At 43.1% G+C, this 27410-nt stretch overlaps 1 protein-coding gene across 1 annotated transcript in view; it reads right to left on the bottom strand.

The window, feature by feature from the left end:
* The window catches only part of LOC133450780 (voltage-dependent N-type calcium channel subunit alpha-1B-like), a 245093-nt gene that overhangs the window by 99061 nt on the left and 118622 nt on the right, over positions 1 to 27410 (bottom strand). Inside the window, 8 exon segments of the mRNA XM_061729657.1 lie at positions 3160 to 3266; positions 6000 to 6067; positions 6214 to 6331; positions 6408 to 6480; positions 9236 to 9367; positions 11909 to 12021; positions 12106 to 12218; positions 14349 to 14566. Of these exon segments, the coding sequence (XP_061585641.1) occupies positions 3160 to 3266; positions 6000 to 6067; positions 6214 to 6331; positions 6408 to 6480; positions 9236 to 9367; positions 11909 to 12021; positions 12106 to 12218; positions 14349 to 14566 (942 nt within the window).

Here is a 27410-nt window from a genome sequence, read left to right as displayed (position 1 = left end):
TTCATTTGATGAAAACTGTAGACGTGGTTGAAAAAAAAAAAGGTGGTCGCATGATGGGGATCGTTTAAATGCACGAAAAATCCCGTTGGCAGTGATGGGAGTTGCTCCACCAGTGTCCTACAACTGTCCATAAAGCGACAGCAGAGGCTAATGTACTGCATTCTATATTTCTACTCAAAATAATTCAGCTTTTTTCATATCTAAAAAGGTGAAAGGCAGATGAACGCTGGGTTCAGAATGTTAGCTCCTGTTCTCAGCAACTTTCATTAAGAGATAAAGTAGAACAATAGCCAGCAGGATTAATGTTTAAACATCAAACTAGTCTCAGTGCAAGGTGAGGAACTGTCATGGACTTTCCTGCAGCCGGTACGACTGCAAAGAGTCAATAAGGGTTTTTATCAACTGTAATGGTCCTGTCAGTCCACAAGGTGGCAGCACAAACACTGAAATTGTCAGTAAATAGTAATTGTTTATGGGGTTTTGATAGTTTCATTATTACTTTAGTAATATAGTAGACTATAGATAGTAGACTATATAGAAGACTGTGTTTAAAGATCACCAGCTGCGTGTCTACTGCTATTTTGTCATGTTGTCTTTGTATGTTCATATACTTAGATATACGTATTACGTATTATATTTATATCATAGTTCTATTAGAGCTTACATCTTGTATTAAACAGATTATTTTTGTAAAAGTGATATATATTTATACAAATTAGTGTATAGTATAAAAAATAAATACGGACATATAATTTATGTTTAGTTGTGGAAAGGGGGTGTGATTAAATAAGTTTATACTTCCTCCCACTCCTTTTCAAACACTTGAAATATGTGTTTTGAGGTTGTTTTTTTTCTTTATGTTGTGGAATGCCCCCCTGTATTTGTTTTCTTGTCTTTTTTCTAGTTTTTTTTTTTACATGTTCGAAATAAACTAAATAATCTAAATTAAATTAAATAGTCATTTGCCAGCTAATTAATTAATATTTGAAAAATAATTCACAATTACCGGCTGGAAATCTAATAGTTTTGCTAGTATGACCACACACACACACACACACACACACACACACACACACACACACACACACACACACACACACACACACACACACACACACACACACACACACACACACACACACACACACACCCTCTATGGCCTTTCTGGGTACCCACAGACAGAAAGAGCAATAGAAACATTCAGTCCATCACTATACCACATTTCGGAATGTTGTAAAACTTTTTCAGGATATTATGGATGTTTATAGATTTCCCCTGTTTCAAATTCTACTATTTCCAGGTTTTCTCAAACCTTATGGAAACCATCTGTTGTAGATTGACTGCTGAATTGGGATCAGGGTTTAAAATTCTTTTGCTTGCAGCCCTTTCAAAAAAACCACACTTGTTTATTCTTTTTATATTTGAATTGTTATGAACTCTAACATGTAGCACGCTGGCTGAGGGCATTGAACACGCTAAATAATCATTCTTAGAGAAATTTAAAGTAATGATGGGCTCCACATTGTTTGGTTATGGTCTCATACCCAATTGCAAATTGCTTTTCTGCAATCACTGATGATGATGTTGTTCCTGCTTGCAAATAAAACCATAACTACAAACTGCCAACACATGTGCTTTTATAGAAGTTGGTGTTAATCAATTTTTATGGTTTGGTTAGCAGCCCCTCATACCTCTTTTGCTGATACAGAAGTAATGAGGTTTTTACACTCTGCTTCCACGTTGGGTCCTGGTTTCAGTTACGTAAGTAATGATGAGGATGCATTACCTGATTTTAAGATCCAGATCACTTCAAAACCTCAGAATGATTTGAGGGTGTACCCTTTTCACATGACTGTAGTAGCTTTTCATATATAAATAAACATGCATACCTTTACCAAGCGTACCAGAGTACATTAAAGAAAAAGGTGTAGTACAGAGAGTCAGCCACACACTCCCAGCTCTGGTGTGATTCTGTATGACGGTAACTGACTGCATGAAGAACATTTCATCCACGCAGACAGACAGACAGACAGACAGACAGACAGACAGACAGACAGACAGACAGACAGACAGACAGACAGACAGACAGACAGACAGACAGACAGACAGACAGACAGACAGACAGACAGACAGACAGACAGACAGACAGACAGACAGCAGCATCCAGAGGGGTTTACCCATAGCTCATATGTCTTAGAGTTAGCAGAATATGTTATTGTGGATCTATAAAGGAGAATCCATGTTCCATGGCTGGGGCGGTTCTACTTCTGCAACATAACACACCACAAACTCCAACAGTAATCAAACTAAATTGAATGAAAGAAAACCGTTGTATTTTCTTATATTTAGCATTGCCTCAAAACGAAAAAGAAAAGAAAAAAGAGTATTAGGGCCAGGCAGGAGAAAAAAAATATTTTAGAGGAGGAGGATTTTTTTTTCTTCATTATGCACTTTGAGAAAAAAGTCGAAACGTTGAGAATAAAGTCAAAATTTTGTGAATAAAGTTGAAATGTTGAGAAAAAAGTCGAAATGTCGAGATTAATGTTTAAGTACAACTTCGAGAAAAAAGTCAAAATGTTAAGAAAAAAGTCAAAATTTCGTGAATAAACTTGAAATGTTGAAAAAAAAGGCGAAATTTCGACTTTATTCACGAAATTTCGACTTTATTCTTGAAATAATATTTCAAAATGAATCTCAACCATTCAACTTTTTTCTCGAAATTGTATTTCAACATTAATCTCGTCTTTTCGACTTTTTTCTCAAAGTGCACAATAAAAAAAAAATCTTCCCCTCTCAAATATTTCTTCTCCTGCATGGCCCTAATACTCTTCCGTACAAAACACATTTGGGAGATATAGTAAAAAAAAAAAAAAAAAAAAAAAACATGGAAAAGTTGTATTTTCTCTCTCTAATTTCACATTCTCTCCATATTGTATCCATACTTGTATTTTAAGGGCTATGTTTCATGATTGGTAGCTAATCTCTGCACTGAAAAATGAGAGACAGTAAAATTGTGCCCGACACGTAAGTGAACTCGTTGATGGTACAAATCATTTAGCATTACAACAAAGCTGCACAGATTTCAAAAAGCCCTTTTCTGCAGGCACTGGTGGTAAAGAAGAAAGTCATTTGGGATGAAACATTAGGAGGCGGACTTACGCTGTGATGGAAATGTTAGTAGCCGACATGGGGCTGACCTCCTTCACCTCCTTGGCCTTCTGCATGGCCAACTTCTTGTTGATGGCCTCCTCCTGTTCTTCTTCATCCTGGAAAGGAGATTACATACCGGTAATCATGCAAGTTTATAGTTTATAGTTTTATTTGGATCCCCATTAGCTGCAGAAAAACTGCAGAAGTGAAAGAACAATCATACATACTTAAGTCAAGGAGAAACTTAAGCTAACCCATAACAAGGGCAAGTATTCAAAATACTTCATTAATCCCTGAATGGAAATAAATGATTGAGTTGTTTTCATAATTTTAAGTTTCCTCAAAGATTGATTGTAGAGAAGGGCAGGAAGGATCTCCTGTAGCGTCTGTGTGGCAGCGGATGGGAAGAACCTCTGACTGAAGATGCTCTGTTGCTGAATCTGTGTTGTGAAGACGATGCTCAGGGTTGTTCATGATCTTCTTCATTTCATGTAATGAAGTATCCTCCCTCATTCAGCTCCAGAACTGAGCCAGTATCCTTCATCTAGCTCAGGGGGCGGCAACTCAAAATGTTGAAAGAGCCATATTGGACCAAAAACACAAAAAACAAATATGTCTGGAGCCGCAAAAAATAAAAAGTCTTGTATCAGCCTTAGAATGAAGACAACACATGCTGCATGTACCTATATTAGTTAGAACTGGGGGTTATAGACGAAATGTTGAGAAAAAAGTCGAAATGTTGAGAAAAAGGTTGAAATGTTGAGAAAAAAGTCAAAATGTTGAAAAAAAAGTCTCACAGTCACACCTACGGGCAATTTAGAATAATCAATTAGCATTTTTCCATCTCCGCAATATTGCAAAGATTAGGAAAATCCTCTTGCAGAGTGATGCAGAAAAACTAGTTCATGCGTTTGTATCTTCTAGACTAGATTACTGTAATGCGTTATTAGCAGGATGTCCAAGTAATTTGCTGAATAGGCTCCAGCTGATCCAAAATGCAGCAGTGCGAGTGCTGACAGGAATCAGCAGGAGAGACCACGTCTCTCCAGTGTTAGCGTCGCTCCATTGGCTACCCATAAAATTCAGAATCCAAGTCAAACTTTTATTACTTGCGTATAAAGCCCAAAACGGCTTAGCTCCGCAATATTTGTAAGACCTGATAGTGCCTTATGTTCCTGGCAGAGCTCTCTGTTCTCAGAGTGCAGGTTTTCTCATAGTTCCTAAAGTATCTAAATGTAGATTTGGAGGGCGGGCGTTCTGCTATCAGGCACCATTACTATGGAACCAACTTCCAATCTGGGTTAAAGAGGCTGACACCACCTCCACCTTTAAAACTAAACTTAAAACCTTTCTGTTTAGTAAAGCCTATAGTTAGTGTTTAGTAAACCTCTAGTTAGTGTTAGTAAACATCTAGTTAGTGTAAACTCTAGTGTGTTAGAGTCAGTAGTCATAGTTGCAGCTATAGAACAAGACTATAATAGTTAGTCTCAAATATAGCTTCTGTCACGGCTCAGACAGGACAGAGAACCCAAATGCACAACACCAGGCAGAATCAGAGTCCAAGAGGCTTTAATCTTTGTCAAAGGCAGGCAGGGGTCAAACCGGGTAGTCAGGCAGATCAGGCAAACAAAACCAAAAGGGGCAGGCAAAAATCCATAAACCGGAATCAGGCAGGGTCACAGGCAGGCAGGCAGGCAGGCAGGCAGGCAGGCAGGCAGGCAGGCAGGCAGGCAGGCAGGCAGGCAGGCAGGCAGAAACAGAACAGGACATGAACAGGATCCGTGGCTGGAAAGCGAGGCAACTACACTCGACGATCTGGCAACTGGTATGAGGAAATGGGCCGGTATATGAAGGGGAAACTGATGAGGGAAACCAGGTGTGGAGCTGGGCCGGGGAAGCACAGGTGAAGGGAATGAGGCTGATGAGGGTGGCAGGATCTAGATGACAGGAGTCAGTATCACAGTAAAAAAAAACCTCTGAAACTGTGACCATGACAGCTTCGCGGTAGATATGCTGCTATAGGCCTATGCTGCAGGGGGACACCAACATGATCCACTGGGTGGTGCCTCTCACCCTTCTTCTCCTCTCCTTTTCCCTTCCTCTCTTCTCCATTTCCATTTTTATTTATTATAAATATCTCATAGCTATCATTTTTGTCCATCGTTCCTGTAGTTTCTTGTGCCGGCCCCCCTTTTTTCTCTTTTGTGCATGTTTGCAGGCCGGAGCTTCGGGAGCTGCGTGCTGGTCCCTGCGGAATGGAATTAACCTACTGTACTAGCATGTATTTGGACTGTGGGAGGAAGGAAACCCACGCAAGCACAGGGAGAACATGCAAGATCCACACAGAAAGACCCTGTCGGGCCTGGGAGTCGAACCGGGAACCTTCTTGCTGTGAGGCAACAGTGCTAACCACCAAGCCACCGTGCTGCCAGATCTGATATCATCAGCTCAATTTTATCATAATTTTAGGGGTCCACTTTATGACTTCATGGGTGCTATAGAGGAAACGTAACGCTGCTTCCTCCATCAACGATAGCTCAATATTGGGCCGCTCGGTGGTGCAGTGCCTTATGCAAGCGGCTCATGTACTGAGGCTACAGTCCTGCAGCGGTCGCAGGTTTGAATCCCGGCCTGCGTACCTTTACTGCATGTCACCCCATTCTCTCTCTCTACCCCTTTCCTGTCTGCAACTTCAATAAAGGGCCACTAGAGCCACAAAAAAAATCTTTAAAAAAAACAACAAAACAATTGCTCAATAACCTCAAGCTTAAAATATATCCATCAATAAAATAAATAAAATAAAATAAAATAGAATAAAAAAATTAAAAAAAATTAAAATAAATGTGTACCTTAGTGAGCTCCTGGGCATTTGCAAGATTATCAACAGCAATGGCCAAAAAGACATTTAGGAGTGTATCTAGTTATTTGTTGTGTCAGGAAAAGACCAAAAGACGTAAGTTAAGCATTTGCATAATAATAATTATAATAATATTTAAAAAGTTGCAGCATCATACAGCTGCCAGATGGCAACGAGGGTGGACTTGTATCAGACAGGAAGGATACAGTTTCCAAAGAGAGTAAGGACGATGAAGTAAATGGAGGAGAACATTCCCCCGTGCACTCCCCCCTGTGACTCGATGCCGTGGTACATGACGGCGTTCCAGTCCTCCCCGGTCAGGATCTGTGGTGGAAGAGCAGGGGGTTAGTGAGTCCAGGCCAAGCAGAGCACTGGGAAACACCAGCAAGTTGAACCTCACCTGAAACACCGTGAGAATGGCTGCTGGGAAGGTGTCAAAGTTGGTCGTTGGCGTTTCATCGTCAAAGTTAAATCTAGAGGGAAAGACGTGTTTTTGACCTCGATTAAGCTGCACAGCCAAAACACCCCAAACCCCCCCAAACTGATCCATCCACCCGGCCTGATTCACTCACTCATCTCACATCACAGTCCTTTAAAGAAGAAAGATGCAGATAATTAAAGAAACCTGCACACAATGGGGCTGCTGAAGCTGCACTATCTGAGTCCATAGGAGCATCTACAGGACTGTCTCAGAAAATTAGAATATTGTGATAAAGTCCTTTATTTTCTGTAATGCAAAAATGTCATACCATCCATCCATCCATCCATTGTCCACCGCATTATCCGAGTCCGGGTCGCGGGGGCAGCAGTCGGAGCAGGGATCCCCAGACTTCCCTCTCCCCGGACACTTCCTCCAGCTCTTCCGGGGGGACTCCAAGGCGTTCCCAGGCCAGCCGAGCGACGTAGTCACTCCAGCGTGTCCTGGGTCTTCCTCGGGGCCTCCTCCCGGTGGGACATGCCCGGAACACCTCACGAGGGAGGCGTCCAGGGGGCATCCTATACAGGTGCCCGAGCCACCTCAGCTGGCTCCTCTCGATGTGGAGGAGCAGCGGCTCTACTCCGAGCTCCTCCCGGGTGACAGAGCTCCTCACCCTATCTCTAAGGGAGCGCCCCGCCACCCTGCGGAGGAAACTCATTTCGGCCGCTTGTATCCGGGATCCCGTTCTTTCGGTCATGACCCAGAGTTCATGACCATAGGTGAGGGTGGGAACGTAGATCGACCGGTAAATCGAGAGCTTTGCCTTTCGGCTCAGCTCCCTCTTCACCACGACGGACCGATACAATGACCGCATTACTGCGGCCGCCGCACCGATCCGCCCGTCGATCTCGCGCTCCGTTCTCCCCTCACTCGTGAACAAGACCCCAAGATACTTGAACTCCTCCACCTGAGGCAGGAACTCTCCCCCGACCTGGAGGGTGCAAGCGACCTTTTTCCGGTCGAGAACCATGGCCTCAGACTTAGAGGTGCTGATTCTCATCCCAGCTGCTTCACACTCGGCTGCAAACCGCCCCAGTGCATGCTGAAGGTCCTGGCTCAAGGGAGCCAACAAGACCACATCATCTGCAAAAAGCAGAGATGAAATCAAGTGGCTCCCGAACCGTACCCCCTCCGGCCCCTGGCTGCGCCTAGAAATTCTGTCCATAAAAATAATGAACAGAACCGGTGACAAAGGGCAGCCCTGCCGGAGTCCAACACGCACCGGGAACAGGTCTGACTTACTGCCGGCAATGCGAACCAAGCTCCTGCTCCGATCATACAGAGACCGGACAGCCCTCAGCAGAGGGCCTCCGACCCCATACTCTCGGAGCACCCCCCACAGGACGCCACGTGGGACACGGTCGAAAGCCTTCTCCAAGTCCACAAAACACATGTGGACTGGTTGGGCAAACTCCCATGCGCCCTCGAGCACCCTGCGGAGGGTGTAGAGCTGGTCCAGTGTTCCACGACCGGGACGAAAACCGCATTGTTCCTCTTGAATCCGAGGTTCGACTATCGGCCGAATTCTCCTCTCCAGCACCCTGGAATAGACTTTCCCCGGGAGGCTGAGGAGTGTGATTCCCCGGTAGTTGGAACACACTCTCCGGTCCCCCTTTTTGAAGAGAGTCATACCTTCTGGATTCATTACAAATCAACTGAAATATTGCAAGCCTTTTATTATTTTAATATTACTGATCATGGCTTACAGCTTAAGAAAACTCAAATATCCTATCTCAAAAAATTAGAATATTCTGGGAATCTTAATCTTAAACTGTAAGCCATAATCAGCAATATTAAAATAATAAAAGGCTTGCAATATTTCAGTTGATTTGTAATGAATCCAGAATGTATGACATTTTTGTTTTTTTAATTGCATTACAGAAAATAAAGGACTTCATCACAATATTCTAATTTTCTGAGACAGTCAATGATGTGTGGCATTGCAGTCGAACAAACATGGTATTTGTTTGTTATTTTGATTAGATGAAGAACAGATCACATGTTACGGCAAATTACTTGCAGCTGTGTAGAAAAAACTATGTACAGTAATCCCTTGTTTTTGGCGGGGGTTACGTTCCAATAAGAACCCGTGATAAGTGAAATCCATGAAGTAGGAACCTTTTTTTTTTTTTTTTTTTTTTTACAATTATTATACAAGGCTTCCAATTATGGAGATCACCCCTGCCCCATCACGACCCAAGTAATTGGATTTGAACGGGAGAAAATGAAAAATACAGTAAGTACAGTAGGACAAATTGTGACTGGCGTGTATTCCACTGCTCTCCTGATCCGCTGTATCCTGTCTCTTTCTTCTAAAGTGCATGTGTGTTTTTTCCAAGAGAAGAAAATAGTTATGGGTCGTTGTTGTCATTCTTTTTTCTTCTGGGCAAAAAGATTCTTATAAACCGACATGACACCATGGATTATATCTGAGAACTGTAATGAACGATTCATCAAAGGCTCCCGTTCTTCAGATGCTGCTGAAGCTCATTGGCCGTTCTCAGCTTGTTGCTAAGCAACCAACATTATTGATACAGGAAGTGAAGAAGCGGGGAGACTGTTTAGCCAATCAGAATGCAGAACACGATGCACAATGTAAATCCGTGAAGCAGCGAGACGTGAAAGGTGAACCGCGTTATAGCGAGGGATTACTGTAAAACCAAATACTATCCGAAGAGCAGCAGCAGCAGCTACAGGCGGGAGCACAGGGAACATGCGGAGGCACCGGTCCGGTCAGACTAGTTACTCACTGGCCGCCAAACAGCTGCATGCCGAGCAGAGCGAAGACCACGATGAAGAGGAAGAGAAGGAACAACAAGCTGATGATGGACTTCATGGAGTTGAGCAGGGATACAACCAGGTTCCTCAGAGAGTTCCAGTACCTGCACACACACACACACACACATGCATGAACCGTGTCCAGCACGGGGTCCGACCCGTGTTCCCAGAACACACACACACAGGCCTGTGTTGAAGAAATCAGTTTTCCCATTCTAAATTGATTCTCATATTAATTCCTAAAAATCGATTTGTATGTCTAAAGATCGATTTTTTTCATCATTACATTACAACTTTTGGTATTTTTTTATTTATGCCTAAAAAAGGAATATTTTGTTGTACACGAGAATAACTAGTGCCATGTTTTTGCCTTTAAATATGTTTAAAGGTATGAAAACATTAAAGTTTTCAGTTATAATTGCATAAATTGTCTATATTTCTTTGCCTTATATACTGTCTTGGGGTTACATTTGCATAAAATGCTAAAAACCAAATTCTCAAAAATTAAAAACCGAAATAGACCGAAATTGGAAAAAAATTAAAACGGAATGTGGGAAAAAATAAAACCAATTTCATACGTTTCCTCCCTGGATCTGTTTGGTAATTCTGACCCACAATGTTTCTGAAAGCAGTTCTATCAGCATTCTGGGAGCTGATTGGTCCTTACAGCATCATTAGCTGCAATACTTGCTGTTGGATCTCAATATAATACTAGTATTATTACATTGCATAACTACACAGTCTTATAATTCATGCAACAGCTCAAAAAATGTTTTAATAACACTAACCCAAATCAATATCGGAATCAAATCGAATCAAATCAAATCTTGATAATCGATTCTGAATCTTAAAGCAGTACAACGTAACTTTCAGGTTTTGTTGAGTTTGGCAGCATCTTTTGGACAAAAGTGGTAGTGCTTTACCAGAAAGAACACTACGTTTCCCATGAGCACCAGCGCGTACTGCCGGAAAACTCCTGTCCCGTCGCTTGCAGTTGTGTTGATAGCGAATGAAGACGGGACAGACTTTCAAAACTACTTTTCTGTTTCACCAAGTGAACAGACGGAACGCAAAAAAAGATGTTAAACTGCTGTAAAGGAACTGGAATTTACTGGGATACCTTAAACAAGGAAGCCAGTGAGCGGTATATGGAGAAAATAATGATTATTAACGGTCTGGATCCATATGAAATCCCTACTAAAGAATGGAGCTCCTCGTCGGAGCTCCACTCTTTAGAAAGATTTACTGCCGCAGTTCTGCAGAACCCACGTCTTACTACCTTGTTTAGGAGTGTTTGGCAGCTGCTTTGGTAAATGTTTGACTCGCCATGTGTTTCAATAAATTAGTATAATAGTACAACATACAGTACATGTTTTGTATTACTCTTACTTCTCTTTTCTTTTTCTTTGACTGCTATATTATGCTGAAGAGGCTCCGAGGTGTGAGCAATACTTTTGTTTTCCTCGTGAGATTATTTTTTTCCTCTGCAGCTACAAATAGAGTTAATATTTTTTCCTCAACAAACTAGTTTTATCTGAAGATTGGGGTTAATTGCACCGCAGAGAGCTGGCCAGCAACTGCGTTTAGCTGGAGTAGTGGGGAATAAAACCCGTGTTTTGATCTGACCCCCGTCTGTGTGCGTGTTTGTTTGTTTACTGAGGAACGTTATGTTTGGTCGTTACAACCGCGACTCTTTCACTCTTTTACTTTGTTATATCAGATACTTGGCCTCCGTGGTTCTGCCTCCGAGCAGGAAAGCGGTGAAAAGTTAAACCATTAGGATCTTTTCCCCACGTCTGTTGTGTGGAGCTGCTGCAGCTACAACACAGCAACGGGCTACCAGCTTCTGCGGAGCTCTGCGCTCCACGCCCCGCCCATTTTCATCTCGACTACGAATCGGGAAGGAGGGGGAAGTGACGTATGCCGTAGTGCCAGTGAAGGCGATACAGACCCCTCAGACCATGACAGAGGTGTCATTAAACCTGTTGGAAGTTGATGTACCATCACAATGACTCTGGAAATATGATATTAAGGTGGAAAAGTTACGTAGTGCTGGTTTAAAGGGGACCTATTATGGCATCTAATACCTATTTTAAACAGGCCTTGAATTTCTTAAAAACAAACTTTTGATTGTTTTTGCTAAATAAATTAGAAATTCAGCCTCTGAGCCATGTCTTTATCTTCCCATTCTCTAACCTCATTATCTATGCAGGATTCTGAGTCGGCGGGGCTATGATAATGAGGCACTGTGCTGATTGGCTGCCTGAATGACGCGATACACCGCTACGAAAAAATGGTGGAAGCTCCGGCCAGTGGAGTTAGTTGTTGTTGTTCCGGCCAGAGTTAGTTGTGGGCGTGGTTTCACACATCGCTCCTGTCGTTACGTAACGACAGGAGCAGAATCTTATTGGCTCGTAGATCCACATCACACTGGACGGCTCATCCAGGCAGCTGTACAGACACTGCAGAATTTGGTTGCTTTCCTCCTTCTCTGAGTCGGCAGGCTGAGGGGAGACCACTTTATATATGTTAAAGCGAAAAAAAGCCTGTTTTTCATAATAGGTCCCCTTTAAGAATCGGAATGGAATGGATTCTTGACATTTGAATGGATCCCCAGCCCTACTAACACACTGCTCATGGCTCACTTGGTGACTTTGAAGATCCGGAGAAGTCTCAGTGCTCGCAGAACGCTGATCCCGAACGAGGCCCCGGGTTTGATGGCAGCCCAGATCACCTCAAAGATGCTGCCGATGATGACCTGATGATGAACACAGTCTGGTGAGTGCAGCGCGAACTAACGCCGGCCAATCTACACACCTCTCAACTGTGCCGGTTAACTCACCCCAAAATCAAAGCAGTTGAAGGAGGAGTGGAAGTAGTTCTGGGGGCCGAGGCCGTACATCTTCATGGACATCTCAGCCAGGAACAGGCCCAAGAACACAAACTCAGCCAGGTCTTCCCAGGAACAATCACACAACAAAGAGGTCAGACAAGGCCTTCTGCTGCTTTCCAAACAGAGTCCTTGTGTCTTTAGCAACTCATTTCCTCAGCTGGACAAATTCCAATTATTCTGACATTTCAAGCCTGTTGAGTTTCATCAACAAACCTTTCCGTGCACCTGCCCATGTCTTTGCAGATACTCACCACTGAAATGTGATCTGCAGTTCAACAGTCACGCTTTAAATTCAGGCCGTAGGCACTTTAGATCCTGTTTACAACTGAAGCTTTGCATGAGATTACTAAAGCTGTTCCTCCTTATTCCTATTGCAGGCTCTCACAGGGATCTGCTGGGGCCCGTTTAACAAACTCTTTTAAAGAAAGCAAAGAAATAACTCTTTTGGGTTTTGGGTTTAAGAACAGAGTTGGTTCAGTCGACTCTGAGTCTGTCGATGATTTCATGACTTTGTGGCAACTGGAAAAAGAATAAACCTGGAATGTTTATATGTGCGTGAGTTGACAGGAGGGGGCGGGGCTTATGAGTGGGTCACTTTGCTCTCAGTTCTGCATCATTCACTTTCTGCTGGATGGATGGATGGATGGATAGAAACTTTGATTGATCCCAAGGGAAATAACAGCGTATATAATCAATAACCACGGGGGTACACCCTGGACCGGTTGCCAGTCCATTACAGGTCCACTTTCAGTTTCACAACTACTCATATGAACTCCCTCCTAAAGGCTGAGTTTTGGTTGTGCGTCAAAACAACGCCGTGCCTAAACCGTAAGGTGCGTGTCGACGCAGACCACACGCCGTCACTGACGTCACCTCCCAAAAATTGTAACTACGCGTCGAGGCGACGCAGACCGAACGCAGACGAGAGGGCTGTGATTGGTTCACTTGGAAGCAACGTGTTTCCGGTTTGAAGCAGTCGTGAACTTTCAGCGCTCTTTTCTTCTTGTATGTGTGATTTTTTTTGTTTCGTTTTTTTGCACAATAGTTGTCCTTATTTCTTTGATTCACTGTGACCGGAAAAGTCGGATAAACCATTCAGGAAAAGATTGCGAACTAGCGGTTGCGGGGTCTGAAGGGTCTGAAGTCCGACGGCGGCGTCAGGGTGATGGCGTGTGCGCGGCGTCGATTTGACACAGAACCATAACTCAGACTTTAAGGGGAGTTTTTCTTGCCACTATTTGGCTTAAGGTTTTTCTCCCACTAGAGGAGTTTCTACCTGCCATTCTTTATGTTATGTTTATGTAGTAATTGCTCGGGGGTCATGTTCTGGTCTCTGGAAAGCACCCAGAGACAACTTAAAATTGAATTGAATTGAATTGAACATATTCACACCTGCTGTAATGGCCAATTAAGAATCAGCATTAAACCTAAAAGGCATGTTTTTGGATCGAGGGAGGAGCAGAGAACCTGGGGAACATGCAGTAAGAATGGAGAGAACATGCAGACTCCACACAGGAAGATTCCAGAACCATTTTAAAGGAGCCATTGTGCATCATCATCATCATCATCATCATCATCATCATCATCATCATCATCATCATCATCATCATCACCATCATCATCACCATCATCATCATCATCATCATCATCTCCATCATCATCATCATCACCATCACCATCATGATCACCATCATCATCATCATCTCCATCATCATCATCATCATCATAATCACCATCATCATCATCATCATCATCATCATCATCATCATCACCATCTTCATCATCATCATCATCATCATCTCCATCATCATCATCACCATCATCATCATCATCATCATAATCATCATCATCATCACCATCATCATCATCATCATCATCATCATCATCATCATCATCATCACCACCATCACCATCATCATCATCATCATCATCTCCACCATCATCATCACCATCATCATCATCATCATCATCACCACCATCACCATCATCATCATCATCATCACCATCATCATCATCATCATCATCATCATCATCACCACCATCATCATCATCATCATCACCATCATCATCATCATCATCATCATCATCATCATCACCATCATCATCATCTCAATCATCATCATCATTGTGCAGTTATTTCTGCACAATGATGTGCAGGGTGATTTATCAAGTATATGTCCACTAATACTCACAGAGTGCGTAGGTGAGCCACTCGGGCTGGTCGTAGTGCACTATGGCTACACACAGCGTGTTGAGGCCAACGAGACACAACACCGTCCAGTAGAAGCTCTGGGACTTGACCAGACGGCGGGTGGTGAACCGAATCCTCTTCGCTTTCCTCCGGAAATAAGAGGAGTTCTCGTTCTTGCTCTTCACACTCGCTCGTGCAAACGGTGACCCTGGGGGAGCAGTTGGTGACAAACATACAAACGAGGCAATAAAGTTACCATGTCTAAAACTATTGGTACAAGTACCAAATCAAAAACTGAAGGTAATATGATGATGTCTTGATGGTCTCCTCTCGGGAGGACAATCCAGCCACCAAGCATTCATTGTTTTGGCCGAGGTCTTGAGATGGTGCTTGAAGAATTCCATATAAACTCTCTCTATGATGATGCTTTCCGTCTGGTGACGAGAAATGGTCATTCCCACAACATGATACATCCTTATGATTTAAAGTTGGTTGTTCTCATACGAAAGGAGAAATACACAATACACAAATATTATTCAGTTCAATTCAAAATAGTTTATTATTCCCCAAAGGGAAATAAATAGTTGCAGTAGTAATTATTTAAATCTCACATCTCACATCTCTCTGTTGTTGGATGACTGTGTTGTGAAGAGGATGCTCTGGGTTGTCCATGATATTCATTTTATAACGTACCCTCCTTTGCACAATCAGCTCCAGAGGCTCAAAACCCAGAACAGAGTCACCATTTTTTATCAGTTTGTTTGGTTTCTTTAAGTCTCTGGTTGTGATGCTGCTCCCTCACAGCTGACTGCAGACGTGACTGAACTCTCCACAACACACCTAGAGATGATCTGCAACATCTTACTGCAAATGCTGAAGGACCTAAGCTTCTTCAAGAAGTAAAGTCTGCTCTGTTTTTGACGTATTTATATTTCTCCACCACTCCTACTTCTGCTCGCATGGTGGAAAAACGTCATCGTGTCGTGTTGAAGCAGGTGTATGATGGCATCTTCAGCTCCAACCTTAAACCCACTGCCGTGGGTCCTGGAAGCTGCTTGTTTGCTAATAAAAGTCTGTCCGGGACTTCCATAATGGGGGCTGTTAGGGTTCCAGGGGCCTCATTTATAAAGCTCGCTTGTGCACAAAACAGGGCTTGAAAGATGCACACGCCACCTTCTACACAAAGGTTGGGATCTAAAAAATAAACTAACCGAAAAATGTGTGTATCCCTACGCCAACCCTGACCCTCCTGTAGGAACAGTCTTAAGATATAGGGAACTGGCGAGGCAGGTAGTGAGGTGGTGAAATGAAGCCAGATTCATGTCATATTTTAATGTCATCACATATCAGACTTATAGATCCATGTACACCCAAGCCGGTGTTCTGCCCAGGTGTCCTACCTATGCAGAAAATACTACCGTACCATCCCCGTTTCTTTTATCTCAGTTTCTTTTTTTTCAAAGGCTTTTTCATGCAAATAGACGATTTAACAGCAGGAAGTCAGAATGTGCTTCACATAGATCTATGTGTATGTGTACACGGAAGAAAAAAACCCATCAGATCACGCTTCCACATACAGTGGGGAGAACAAGTATTTGATACACTGCCGATTTTGCAGGTTTTCCCACTTGAAAAGCATGTAGAAGTCTGTAATTTTTATCATAGGTACTCTTCAAATGTGAGTGATGGAATCTAAAAAAAAAATCCAGAAAATCACATTGTATGATTTTTAAGTAATTAATTTGCATTTCATTGCATGACATAAGTATTTGATACATCAGAAAAACAGAACTTAATATTTGGTACAGAAACCTTTGTTTGCAATTACAGAGATCAGACGTTTCCTGTAGTTCTTGACCAGGTTTGCACACACTGCAGCAGGGATTTTGGCCCACTCCTCCATACAGATCTTCTCCAGATCCTTCAGGTTTCGGGGCTGCCGCTGGGCAATACGGACTCTGTACGGGCTCCGTAAGAAATGCTTCTTACGGAGCCACTCCTTAGATGCCCTGGCAGTGTGTTTCGGGTCGTTGTCATGCTGGAAGACCCAGCCACGACCCATCTTCAATGCTCTTACTGAGGGAAGGAGGTTGTTGGCAAAGATCTCGTGATACATGGCCCCATCCATCCTCCCCTCAATACGGTGCAGTCGTCCTGTCCCCTTTGCAGAAAAGCATCCCCAAAGAATAATAATAATAATAATACATTTTATTTGAAGGCGCCTTTCTGAGCACTCAAGGTCGCCGTACAATAGTTAAAAACAGTGTAACACAATAATAAAAGCTAGGGGGTAAACAAATACTCAGAATAAAAAACCACAACAACGACACAACGACACAGTGCAAGTGGGGTCAGAGGGAGAAGGCAGTTCTGAACAGGTGGGTTTTCAGTTTGGATTTGAAGTGAGGGAGTGAGGTGGTGTTCCTGAGATCCGGTGGTAGGCTGTTCCAGAGACGGGGAGCAGAGCGGCTGAATGCTCTGCTCCCCATGGTGGCAAGACGGGCAGGTGGAACAGTCAGGTGGATGGAGGAGGAGGATCTGAGGGTGCGTGAGGGCGTGGCGACGTGGAGGAGGTCCGACAGGTAGGGAGGGGCAAGGTTGTGGATTGACTTAAACGTTAGGAGAAGGATTTTGAAGTCGATTCTGTGTTTTATTGGAAGCCAGTGGAGCTGTTGTAGGACAGGGGTGATGTGGTTGATGGATGGGGTCCTTGAGATGATGCGGGCAGCTGAATTCTGAACTAACTGGAGTTTGTGGAGGAATTTGTGAATGACACCGGAGAGGAGAGAGTTACAGTAATCAAGGCGAGAAGTGACGAGGCTATGCACAAGAATAGAAGTGGTGTGGGGGGTGAGGGAGGGGCGGAGGCGGTTGATGTTGCGCAGGTGGAAATAAGCGGACCGGGTAATATTGTTGATATGAGAATGAAAAGATAGGGTACTGTCGAGGATGACACCCAGACTCTTGACCTGTGGGGAGGGGGAAACAGTGGAGGACCTCGGTTTTGTCACTGTTTAGTTTGAGGAAGTTGGAAGAGAACCAGGATTTGATATCGGTTAGGCAGTCAGCGAGGGACGAAGGTGGGAGGGTGGAGGTGGGCTTACTGGAGAATGATGTTTCCACCTCCATGCTTCACGGTTGGGATGGTGTTCTTGGGGTTGTACTCATCCTTCTTCTTCCTCCAAACACGGCGAATGGAGTTTAGACCAAAAAGCTCTATTTTAGTCTCATCAGACCACATGACCTTCTCCCATTCCTCCTCTGGATCATCCAGATGGTCATTGGCAAACTTCAGACGGGCCTTGACATGCACTGGCCTGAGCAGGGGGACCTTGCGTGCGCTGCAGGATTTTAATCCATGACGGCGTAGTGTGTTACTAATGGTTTTCTTTGAGACTGTGGTCCCAGCTCTCTTCAGGTCATTGACCAGGTCCTGCCGTGTAGTTCTGGGCTGATCCCTCACCTTCCTCATGATCATTGATGCCCCACGAGGTGAGATTTTGCATGGAGCCCCAGACCGAGGGAGATTGACCGTCATCTTGAACTTCTTCCATTTTCTAATAATTGTGCCAACAGTTGTTGCCTTCTCACCAAGCTGCTTGCCTATTGTCCTGTAGCCCATCCCAGCCTTTGGCAGGTCTACAATTGTATCCCTGATGTCCTTACACAGCTCTCTGGTCTTGGCCATTGTGGAGAGGTTGGAGTTTGTTTGATTGAGTGTGTGGACAGGTGTCTTTTATACAGGTAACGAGTTCAAACATGTGCAGTTAATACAGGTAATGAGTGGAGAACAGGAGGGCTTCTTAAAGAAGAACTAACAGGTCTGTGAGAGCCGGAAGTCTTACTGGTTGACAGGTGATCAAATACTTATGTCATGCAATAAAATGCAAATTAATTACTTAAAAATGTGATTTTCTGGATTTTTTTTTAGATTCCATCACTCACAGTTGAGTACCTATGATAAAAATTACAGACTTGTCTCATTCATCCTGACGCACAGCAGAAACAGGCTGCAGGAAGCCGCTGCGCATGCTCAGCAGGCTCATTTATATGCAAATACAGTCATCATGTAGTTTGCATTGCCCATTCATGGTAGAAAGTGGGCGTGTAGAGGGCGGGGTATGAGGCAAATTCACGTGCGCAACCTTCCATCTGGACTGTGATTTATAAAGAGAACATTGCATGCAAGTGTGCGTGCACACGGTTTTATAAATCAAATTTTTGTGCGCACGCCATTTTCGGCTTTTGAGCGCACGTACACTTTTAGTATGATATAGCTGCTCTGAACAGGCTTTCAGAACTCTGATGCTGACACCATCCAGACATCCAGCCTTCATTTTTTTAGTCTCCAGTTGCCTCGTAACCCAACTGCTCAAGACAGACGAGCAGGAGGTGAAGGGGCAGTTAGCATTTCCTGATGTTGCAGGACAGGACACAACAATGTAGCAGGAGTGAGATCCATAAGTGAGATGGAAGAAGAGACAGCTGAGGTGTGGCAGGGAAGCTGTGGGCCAAGGGAGGGTGGGAGGTCTGTCTGGCTGGGGAGGAAGATGCTGTAATGTGGATGTATTATTGGCCCACCTTTGTAAGGAAACAAGTACCACCCAGGACTCTCGCCAGTTTGGTTATCGTCATGGGGTTGAACTTTAAGATGCCGACATACATTCGCTTCAACGAACAATCTTTACGCCGTCATATGGAGAAAGCAGGCAGTACTGTGAGGATAATGTTCTTTGCTTTTTCCTGTGCATTTAGTATGATTCAGCCTGCACTACTATGTAAAGTGAATCCCCTGTATCCCCTAACAAACAGGCCACGGCCTGAAGGGTTGTGTGTCTGAGCGGGTGCTCAGCAGCACTAAAGCACCGCAGGCACATGTACTCTCAACTTCTCTCTTCACTCTGCACATGTGAGAATTCCAGGGTAAGTAAAGGCCAGAACACAACAACCCGACCGGAGGCACCGGAGGCCCCGTCCTGGCCCTACGGCCAGAGCCGGCCCAAGGCGTAAGAGAATTAACCGGCTGCTTAGGGCCCCGTGACCACTAGGGGGCCCCCAAGAGTAAAAAATAAATAAATAATTTTTTTTTTTTTTGTGAGAGTGATGATACATTATCAAAGTTATATTATTGTACAAAAACACAATAATTAATAACAGACTAGACAGAGCTCCACTGGTAATGTGTTAATTCAACCGTGCATTGTTGCGCACAACACTCTGAGGGGTAGGTTGAAGACCCACCATGTCGCAAAAACAGACTTTATTTGTTTATTCTACTTAATAATGTCTGATTTTGTACATTTGAATTTATTCTTATATGGAGAACATATTGACGAGGTTCTGTTTATCTAAGTTGAGTGATTTTAATTATAGTTCTAGTTTTTGTAGTACTTTGTTGTTGCACATTGTTGTTGCAGTTTATTTAAAACCAAAAATAAAGTAGATAACGTGTTTACAGTAAATGGTTTATAAATGATCTATTTGATTATTTTGTTTCTTTTAGTAGGCCTACACTGTAGATGACACTCAGTATCACACTTAGTACTATATCACTTTAAATATTAAGTATAAATCAACCCCAGGCTGCTCTTGTAGCTGAATTTGCTCCATTTCAGATTAAAAACCATAGATGGTAAAAACCTGCCAGGCTGATGATAGGATGATGGAAACAACTCTGCTGCAACTGTGACCTTTGACCTTTGACCTGTTGCTTCTCTGTGTGGCCAGTAGGAGCAGTTGCTGACTTTATAAATATTAATTGAAAGATTTTTCTGCAAGTTTGTTAATCTGTTGTAGCTTCCATGGTCTTAATCCCTGTGGATTACAATCTAACTACAACAAAAGGTTCTTACATCTAGTTTTACAAGTGTATTTGTAATGACAGGGAAGAACATGAAATAAATTTATAGTGGGTGTTTGAATGATCAATAATCAGTATTATTGGCAGTAATGGAGGCCCCAAAATCACATTTTGCTTAGGGCCCCATGGAGGCTTCGGCCGGCCCTGCCTGCAGCCCTAAGGGCCCGACGGCGTCGTGTGTCCCGGCCTTAAGAGAACTGTCGTCTCCAGAAATACCTGTTGTGGACCGGACACCGAGGACCGAAAACCTGCTGGACTGCTCTTTGAGTTAACCAGAAGGATTAACCATCTTATCTTGAATGTTAACGAGATGAATGAGGCGATCGTGGATGTTAGGAGCCTGAAGAAGATGTGTCAAGGAGGATGCTTATCTTCACAATGCAGTGTCTTCAGTTAGAGGCTTCTTCAGATCTGCTGCAACACAGACCACTCACATCCTTTCTGCCCACAGCAAAACGCAGCGGTAATGACTCTCCAGAGACCTGCATACACGCACTTACTGCAGCACATGATTCCCCTGAAGGGACTGGAAGAGTATTTGTTTTTGACTGAAATTAAACTTCCTTATTTCCCTTTTACACATGGAGGCAGCAGTCCTTCCCTGGTTTCAGCAGTTATTGTCTCTCCCGGTTTCAGCAGTTATTGTCTCTCCCTGGTTTCAGCGGTTATTGTCTCTCCCTGGTTTCAGCCGTTATTGACGCTCTCTCCCTGGTTTCAGCCGTTATTGTCTCTCCCTGGTTTCAGCCGTTATTGACGCTCTCTTCCTGGTTTCAGCCAGAATTTTTATAATGCTTTTTGTTTATTTGCCCTTTTTGCAACAACGCACCTTCATTTCTCTGGACAGAGAAATTGTCTCCTTCCTGTGCAGCATGATGACTCCATGTTGCACCCATGTTCATACTTATGGGGCTAGAACAGTCTCATAATTCACAAATGCATACGTCGATCCACAAATGCACAGGACAAAATTCACAAATGCACAGACCGATCCACAAATGCACAGAACAATTCAAATAAGATACACAAATGTATTTTTGATGCACACACAAATATAACCTGATTTACAAAGGTTTTTTTGTCTGTGAGCTGCGCTGGATTTGTGTGTGACTTTTGAGACTCCCCTGACGTGACTCGATCCAGAAATACTTTTTTAACACGGAAGGATCTGCAACCAATCAGATGTCTTTCTTTGTTTCAGCCAATCATAAGAGTGCATCCCATGTGGGGGACCATTTACTCATAAACCAATCAGATTAAAGGCTGTTTGAACTGCGTTAGCACCGTTCGCTTAGAAAAGTGATTAATATTTGGAGTTGGTGGAGTAAAGATAAATAAACAAGACAGCACGGGATGGAGAGGAGATCACTGCTCTGATTTTCTTGTGATCTCGGTAAAGAAAACAGCGCGACCTGAGATGGTTTGTCGCGCCGTTCAACCAGAGCCGTCGGGAGACTGGAGAGCTCTTAGTCCTGTCGATGCAGCAACTGATGATGAGAAACAGCGGAGATATAAGCAGCACGCGCATGTCGTCCGGAGATTAATTTATCGAAATATCTGGAGTAAAGTCGGTATCAGTCGACTGATAACCGAAGAACCTCTGTATCCAGCTCAGATGTTTGATGATCGGTGGACTAAACCCCGACCAGCATCATCACGGCTGCATCTTCCCATGAGGACGACTCTATCTGCACCGGGAATGTGTTGATCTGCCACCGCTGTTTTGTCTCTGTGCAGCAGCGATGGGGATCATAAATGTGAGGATAACAGCAGCAGCTTCTCTTCAGAATAGTCCGCAGGTTTCTGACCTCCACGTCTGGTCACTGTGGTCAGCTGGTGTTTCTGACCGGGACCAGCGCCACTCGCGGCCAGAGCCGGAACGAGACTGCAGCAAGATTCACCCCCGTCAACAGGCTCGTTCTCCTGAAAGACACCTGTAGTTCAAATACAGAAATATCTCCGCTGTTTCTCATCAGTTGCTGCATCGGCAGGACTTGGAGTGCAGTCTCCTGACGGCTCTGGTTGAACGGCGCGACAAACCATCTCAGATCGCGCTGTTTTCTTTACCGAGATCACAAGAAAATCAGAGCAGTGATCTCCTCTCCATCCCGTGTTGCTGTCTTGTTTATGTATCTTTACTCCACTACCTCCAAATATTAATCACTTTTATAAGCGAACAGCGCTAACGCAGTTCAAACAGCAGGTGTATCCGCCCCTTTAATCTGATTGGTTTAGAGTGAATCATCCCCCACGTGGGGTGCGCTCTTATGATTGGCTGAAACAAAGGAAGATATCTGATTGGTTGCAGATCCTTCAGCGTTAAAAAAAAAACATATTTGTGGATCGAGTCACGTCAGGGGAGTCTCAAAAGTCACACGTAAATCCAGCGCAGCTCACAGACAAAAAAACCTTTGTAAATCAGGTTATATTTGTGTATGCATCAAAAATACATTTGTGTATCTTGTCCTACGCACGTGTGAATTGTCCTGTGCATTTGTGGATCGGTCTGTGCATTTGTGAATGATGAGACTGTTCTAGATCCATACATACTTGCCTATATTTATATTTGAGCAGATAAACATGGGACGTTCAGGCATCTCAAAGACAAACCAGAGTCGGATGTCTTGGTTGATTTTCCCAGCTCTCATACTGACATTTTGCAAATGATTTTGATAAACTGTATGTAAAGTTTTAATATTTAAATATTCTCAAAAGGGGATTTCTTCTGGCAGTCCTTAACTGTGATGTAACCAAAGCTTAGCGCTCCACTCTTCCTCTACTCTCCTCCCTGTGCACCTGTCTGGCCTGTACTATATTAAACTTAGATTAATCTCAAATGTCAAGTGAGACAAGACACAAAAGGTAGGGAGAAAAATGGGTCAATGAGAATGTTATTACCAGCACAGGAAGACTATTGGGCTGCTCATTTCCTGTTCTATTTTAATCCAGACATCTGAGTCACGCTTCATCACCTGAAGAAAGACCCTATCCCACTCTCTGTTTATCTCACCACTCATTCATCCATCTAGCTATTATTTCTCTACATTGTATCTCCTTCACTTACAGACGATAATTGCAATTTCAAGCTCAGCTTCACAGCATCAAATTCAGATTTCTACCGTAGGGTCGTCCCTAACCAGGGACGTGCACGGACCTTTGGAGGGGCCGGTGCTGACATTTAACACATGGAACACGACTTTAACACTTTCCGACAACAAGTTTGTTACATTTGTTACTTTGTTGAATTACAATACAAAACTCTGTTGTGGTTTGTATTGTAATACCTGCTCTAAACTTCTTAAACCTTACCCACGACAAATACACCGTATTATAATAACAAACTAAAACTAATACTGAAACTTATTATAAAACTATAATAAGTATGGATACCCAACAATCAAAACTAAAGAAATGACAACATACATAATTACATACAACATAATTAACTGGTACATGTTCCTGCTGTGATCTTTGTTATCCAGCTGGTGATGGATCTACGGCCTTTAGTACCAACTCCTCTCCTCTTCTCTCTCTCCACCTCCTCTCCTCTTCCCTCTCTCCACCTCCTCTCCTCTTCCCTATCTCCACCTCCTCTCCTTACAGGCATGTCTGCACAATTACCGTATTTTCTGGACTATAAGCCGCTACTTTTTTCATAGGTTTTCAACCGTGCAGCTTATACAAAGGTTATTCTGTGGATTTTTCTTCCACCACTCGGGGCGCTCTAACCAGAATTAGAATCAAAACTAAGACAAAATAAATGCAAAGAAGAATACACTACTACTTCTTTAGCAGATAGAAGTAGAAGCAGATTTCAAACAGATAAATAGATAAATAAATACTGGTTATTTTCTCTTGGTTTTGTCCCGTTTTAATCAGCAAAGTTGCTGCCGTGTTAAAAGACACTGTTGGGAAAGATCTATTTAGGTACAAACATGTACATCATTTACAGTTCTAAATCCTTCTGTACATGTAGTAAATATCTAATCTAACAACAGAAATATCTGCGGCTTGTGTATCTTTTTTTTTTAAATAGAGTGGCTTATATGAAGGTGCGGCTTATAGTCCAGAAAATACGGTAAATATCCTGATAAATAAAATAAAAATCTGATGCACATGAAACATGTGCATGTGCGCACACACATACACACAGCCAAGTGGGGGATTGGAACTTAATTTAAATTATTTTAAATAAAATGATATGATCTCTAAAACGGTGGGCAAAAAGACGTAGAGAGACGAGCAGCTGCATTTCTATCCCTCTCTCTGTCAGCGAGCAGCTAATGGCTACTAATTACTAACAGCAATATACAGCACATTTCACGCAGCTGCAAAACATTGTTGTTGTTGTAGTAAGGCAAAGTGAAATTCGTCAAGTGCCTTACAACAACAACAACAACAACAACACACACAAGTAATGTGCACATAAAGCTGCTGCTGCAAATCAGACCTGTCATGATCCTGCCACCCTCATCAGCCAGACAATCTACTCTTTCCCCTCACCTGTGCTTCCCCGCCCATCTCCACACCTGGTTTCCATGGTGATCAGTTCCCTTTATATACCGGCCCACTTCCACATGCTGCTGCCAGATTGTCTAGTGTTCATGCCAAGCTTTCCAGCGTTCCTGAGTCTGTGTCTGTGTCTGTGTCTGTGTCTGTGTCTGCCTGCTACTTTGCCTGATTCCCGGTTTTTGGATTTTTGCCTGCTCCCTTTGGTTTTGTCTGCCTGATCTGCCTGTCTGCCCGGTTTTTGACTCCTGCCTACGTTTGACCTGATCTGTTTGGTGTTGTGCTTTTGGCTTCTCTGTCTTTTGAGCCGTGACAATACCGGTAAGTGAAAATATATCCTCCGTTGAAGCGTCAATCTCCAGCAGACCAGCAAAGTGCAGGGCAGGTCACGTGATGAGGGCCTGCCAGGTGCATGGACCAAAAACCAATGAAATGGCATCACAGCCAAATCTTAAGGAAACACCTCCTCACTTTTGAAAATTTTATTAACCTCAGTATTTTAAAATGTTTCTTTAAATGTTTAAATCATGTGTCAACACTGTTCTCTGACGTGGCCATTAGGCGTCACAGCTCTCGCAGAGCGACCACATGAGCATCCACTAGTGGTGACTGTCTCATCCCACAATGCAACACTTCTCTCTGCCAGTCTCTCTCTGTAAAGGGGGCAAAACTTTGGAACTCTCTACCCACTGAGTTAAAATTAGAGACCAACACAAAAGCTTTTAACAAAGGACTCAAACAGTGGTTAAAATCTAGTCAGCAGTGTACACATGAATAGTTCTTAACTTGTTGACTGCTTGCTTTGTCTTTTTATGTTTCTAATTGAAAATTGTTTGTATTTCTTTGATTTCCTCTCCAATTGTTTTGTTGTTTGTTTTTTTTGTTTTTGTGTTTTCATTTATTTTATTTTATTTTTTTCCCATTCTTGTTATCTTAATATTTTATTGCTCCTTATTCTTTTCAAAAGCTGCCTATGGACAAGTGTTGCGAATTAGCACTTGTGCTAAAACACAAAACAATGCATCTGGTTTGTCCAATGTAATTGCTATGTCCATATCAAATAAACAAAATAAAAAAATAATAAAAATGTGATCATATCATTTTATTTAGTTGAATTATTATTAATTGTTAGATGATATTGGTGAATGAATGGCACGGTAGGTCCACACTTAAAAATGGAAATCTTTTTTTTTTAAGGCCTTTGAAAAAAAAAAAAAAAGCCTTTGACAGAAGGGCACTTTGGGCATCTGAGCAACGGGGGCGGGGGCTTGAGCCCCCTCCGCCCCCGCCTCTCTGCACGTGCATGTCCCTAACTTAAAGGGGACATATTATGAAAAACATGTTTTTTCTTGTTTTAACATATATAAAGTGGTCTCCCCTCACCCTGCAAGCAGAGGGGAGAAACAATCCCATGAATTTCTGCAAGGTCTGTGACCCCCGCCCGACAGAATCCCCCAGTGTCACGTGATTTTTTTTTTTGAGCCGATTAGAATCTGCGCCTAGGGTGACGTCACCCGAGGCGCAGAGGTTCGGCCTCCGCTGCTGAAACCACGCCCACAACCAGCTCTCTCCGTCGGCTCGAGCTCCTCCATTGTTTAGAAGCGGTGGCTGTTTGAACAGCGAGGGAGAGTAGAAATGAGATTTTGCATCGACATTTACCCACATAAAAGGATCAGTTCCAACAGCACGGACCCGGCAACTGCACACGAGTCAGCAGTAAGTTCCTTTTTTTTTTGTTATTTATATTTGTATGATCTTTGCATGGGCTAAGTATTTAGCTTAGCTCCGGTGCCCCGGCGCCGCATACGGAGCTGCCGGAGCTGCTCACGGACCGGACCGTCGAGGAGCCCCGGGCTCTATTAGTACCGTAATACATTTTTCTTCTGTGGTTTCAGATCTTTCAAGCACCTGGAGCTGTTCACATTCAGAAGACGCGCGGTCCTTCCTTGAGCCAGCAATAATGCATACATTTTATTTATATATTTTAACAATAAAGTTGCCATTTGTGAAAATTCAGTGTTGTGATTTCTTTACAGTTAACAGGATTCATTTGTCTTGTAACATAAGAAGTGAAATGATGAGGAATCGGAGTAAATAACCGTGGTGTAACTGTTTAGAATTAAATTAAATCTTCCTGTGTGAAGACGAGGTGACTAAAGGCTGATTTATGGTTCCGCGTTACACCAACGCAGAGTCTACGGCGTAGGGTACGCGTCGATTTAACGCAGAACCGTGGACACGCTTTGCTACGCAGCCACTGCTCTTCTGCCAGAGCGACGCTTTGTCTCCTCCCCTGCTACACGTCATTCAAGCAGCCAATCAGCGCAGAGCCTCATTATCATACCTCCCCCGTCCTGAAAATGAATCACAGAAAAAGGCTTTAGAAGAAAAAATAAAAACATGGCCCAGAGACTGAATTTCTGATTTATGTAGAAAAAACAAGCTTTAGATTGTTTTAAGACATTCAAGGCCTGTTTAAAATATACATTAAATGCCATAATATGTCCCCTTTAATCTTGATTACCACCATTACCAACCACCAGTTTAGAGTTTTTCAGGAATCAGTAACATTGCATTGGTTTTCTCGGTCATCGGAAAGTAACACATTTACAGCTATGAAGGGAATAATATTATTGTTTCCTTTATTAATTCCACAATGGGGGGAATTCTTTCTCTGCATTTAAACTATTTTCTAGT

Source organism: Cololabis saira, chromosome 9 (genome assembly GCF_033807715.1).
Source record: "Cololabis saira isolate AMF1-May2022 chromosome 9, fColSai1.1, whole genome shotgun sequence".
NCBI lineage: Eukaryota > Metazoa > Chordata > Actinopteri > Beloniformes > Belonidae > Cololabis > Cololabis saira.
This window is presented reverse-complemented; position numbering and strand designations above follow the sequence as displayed.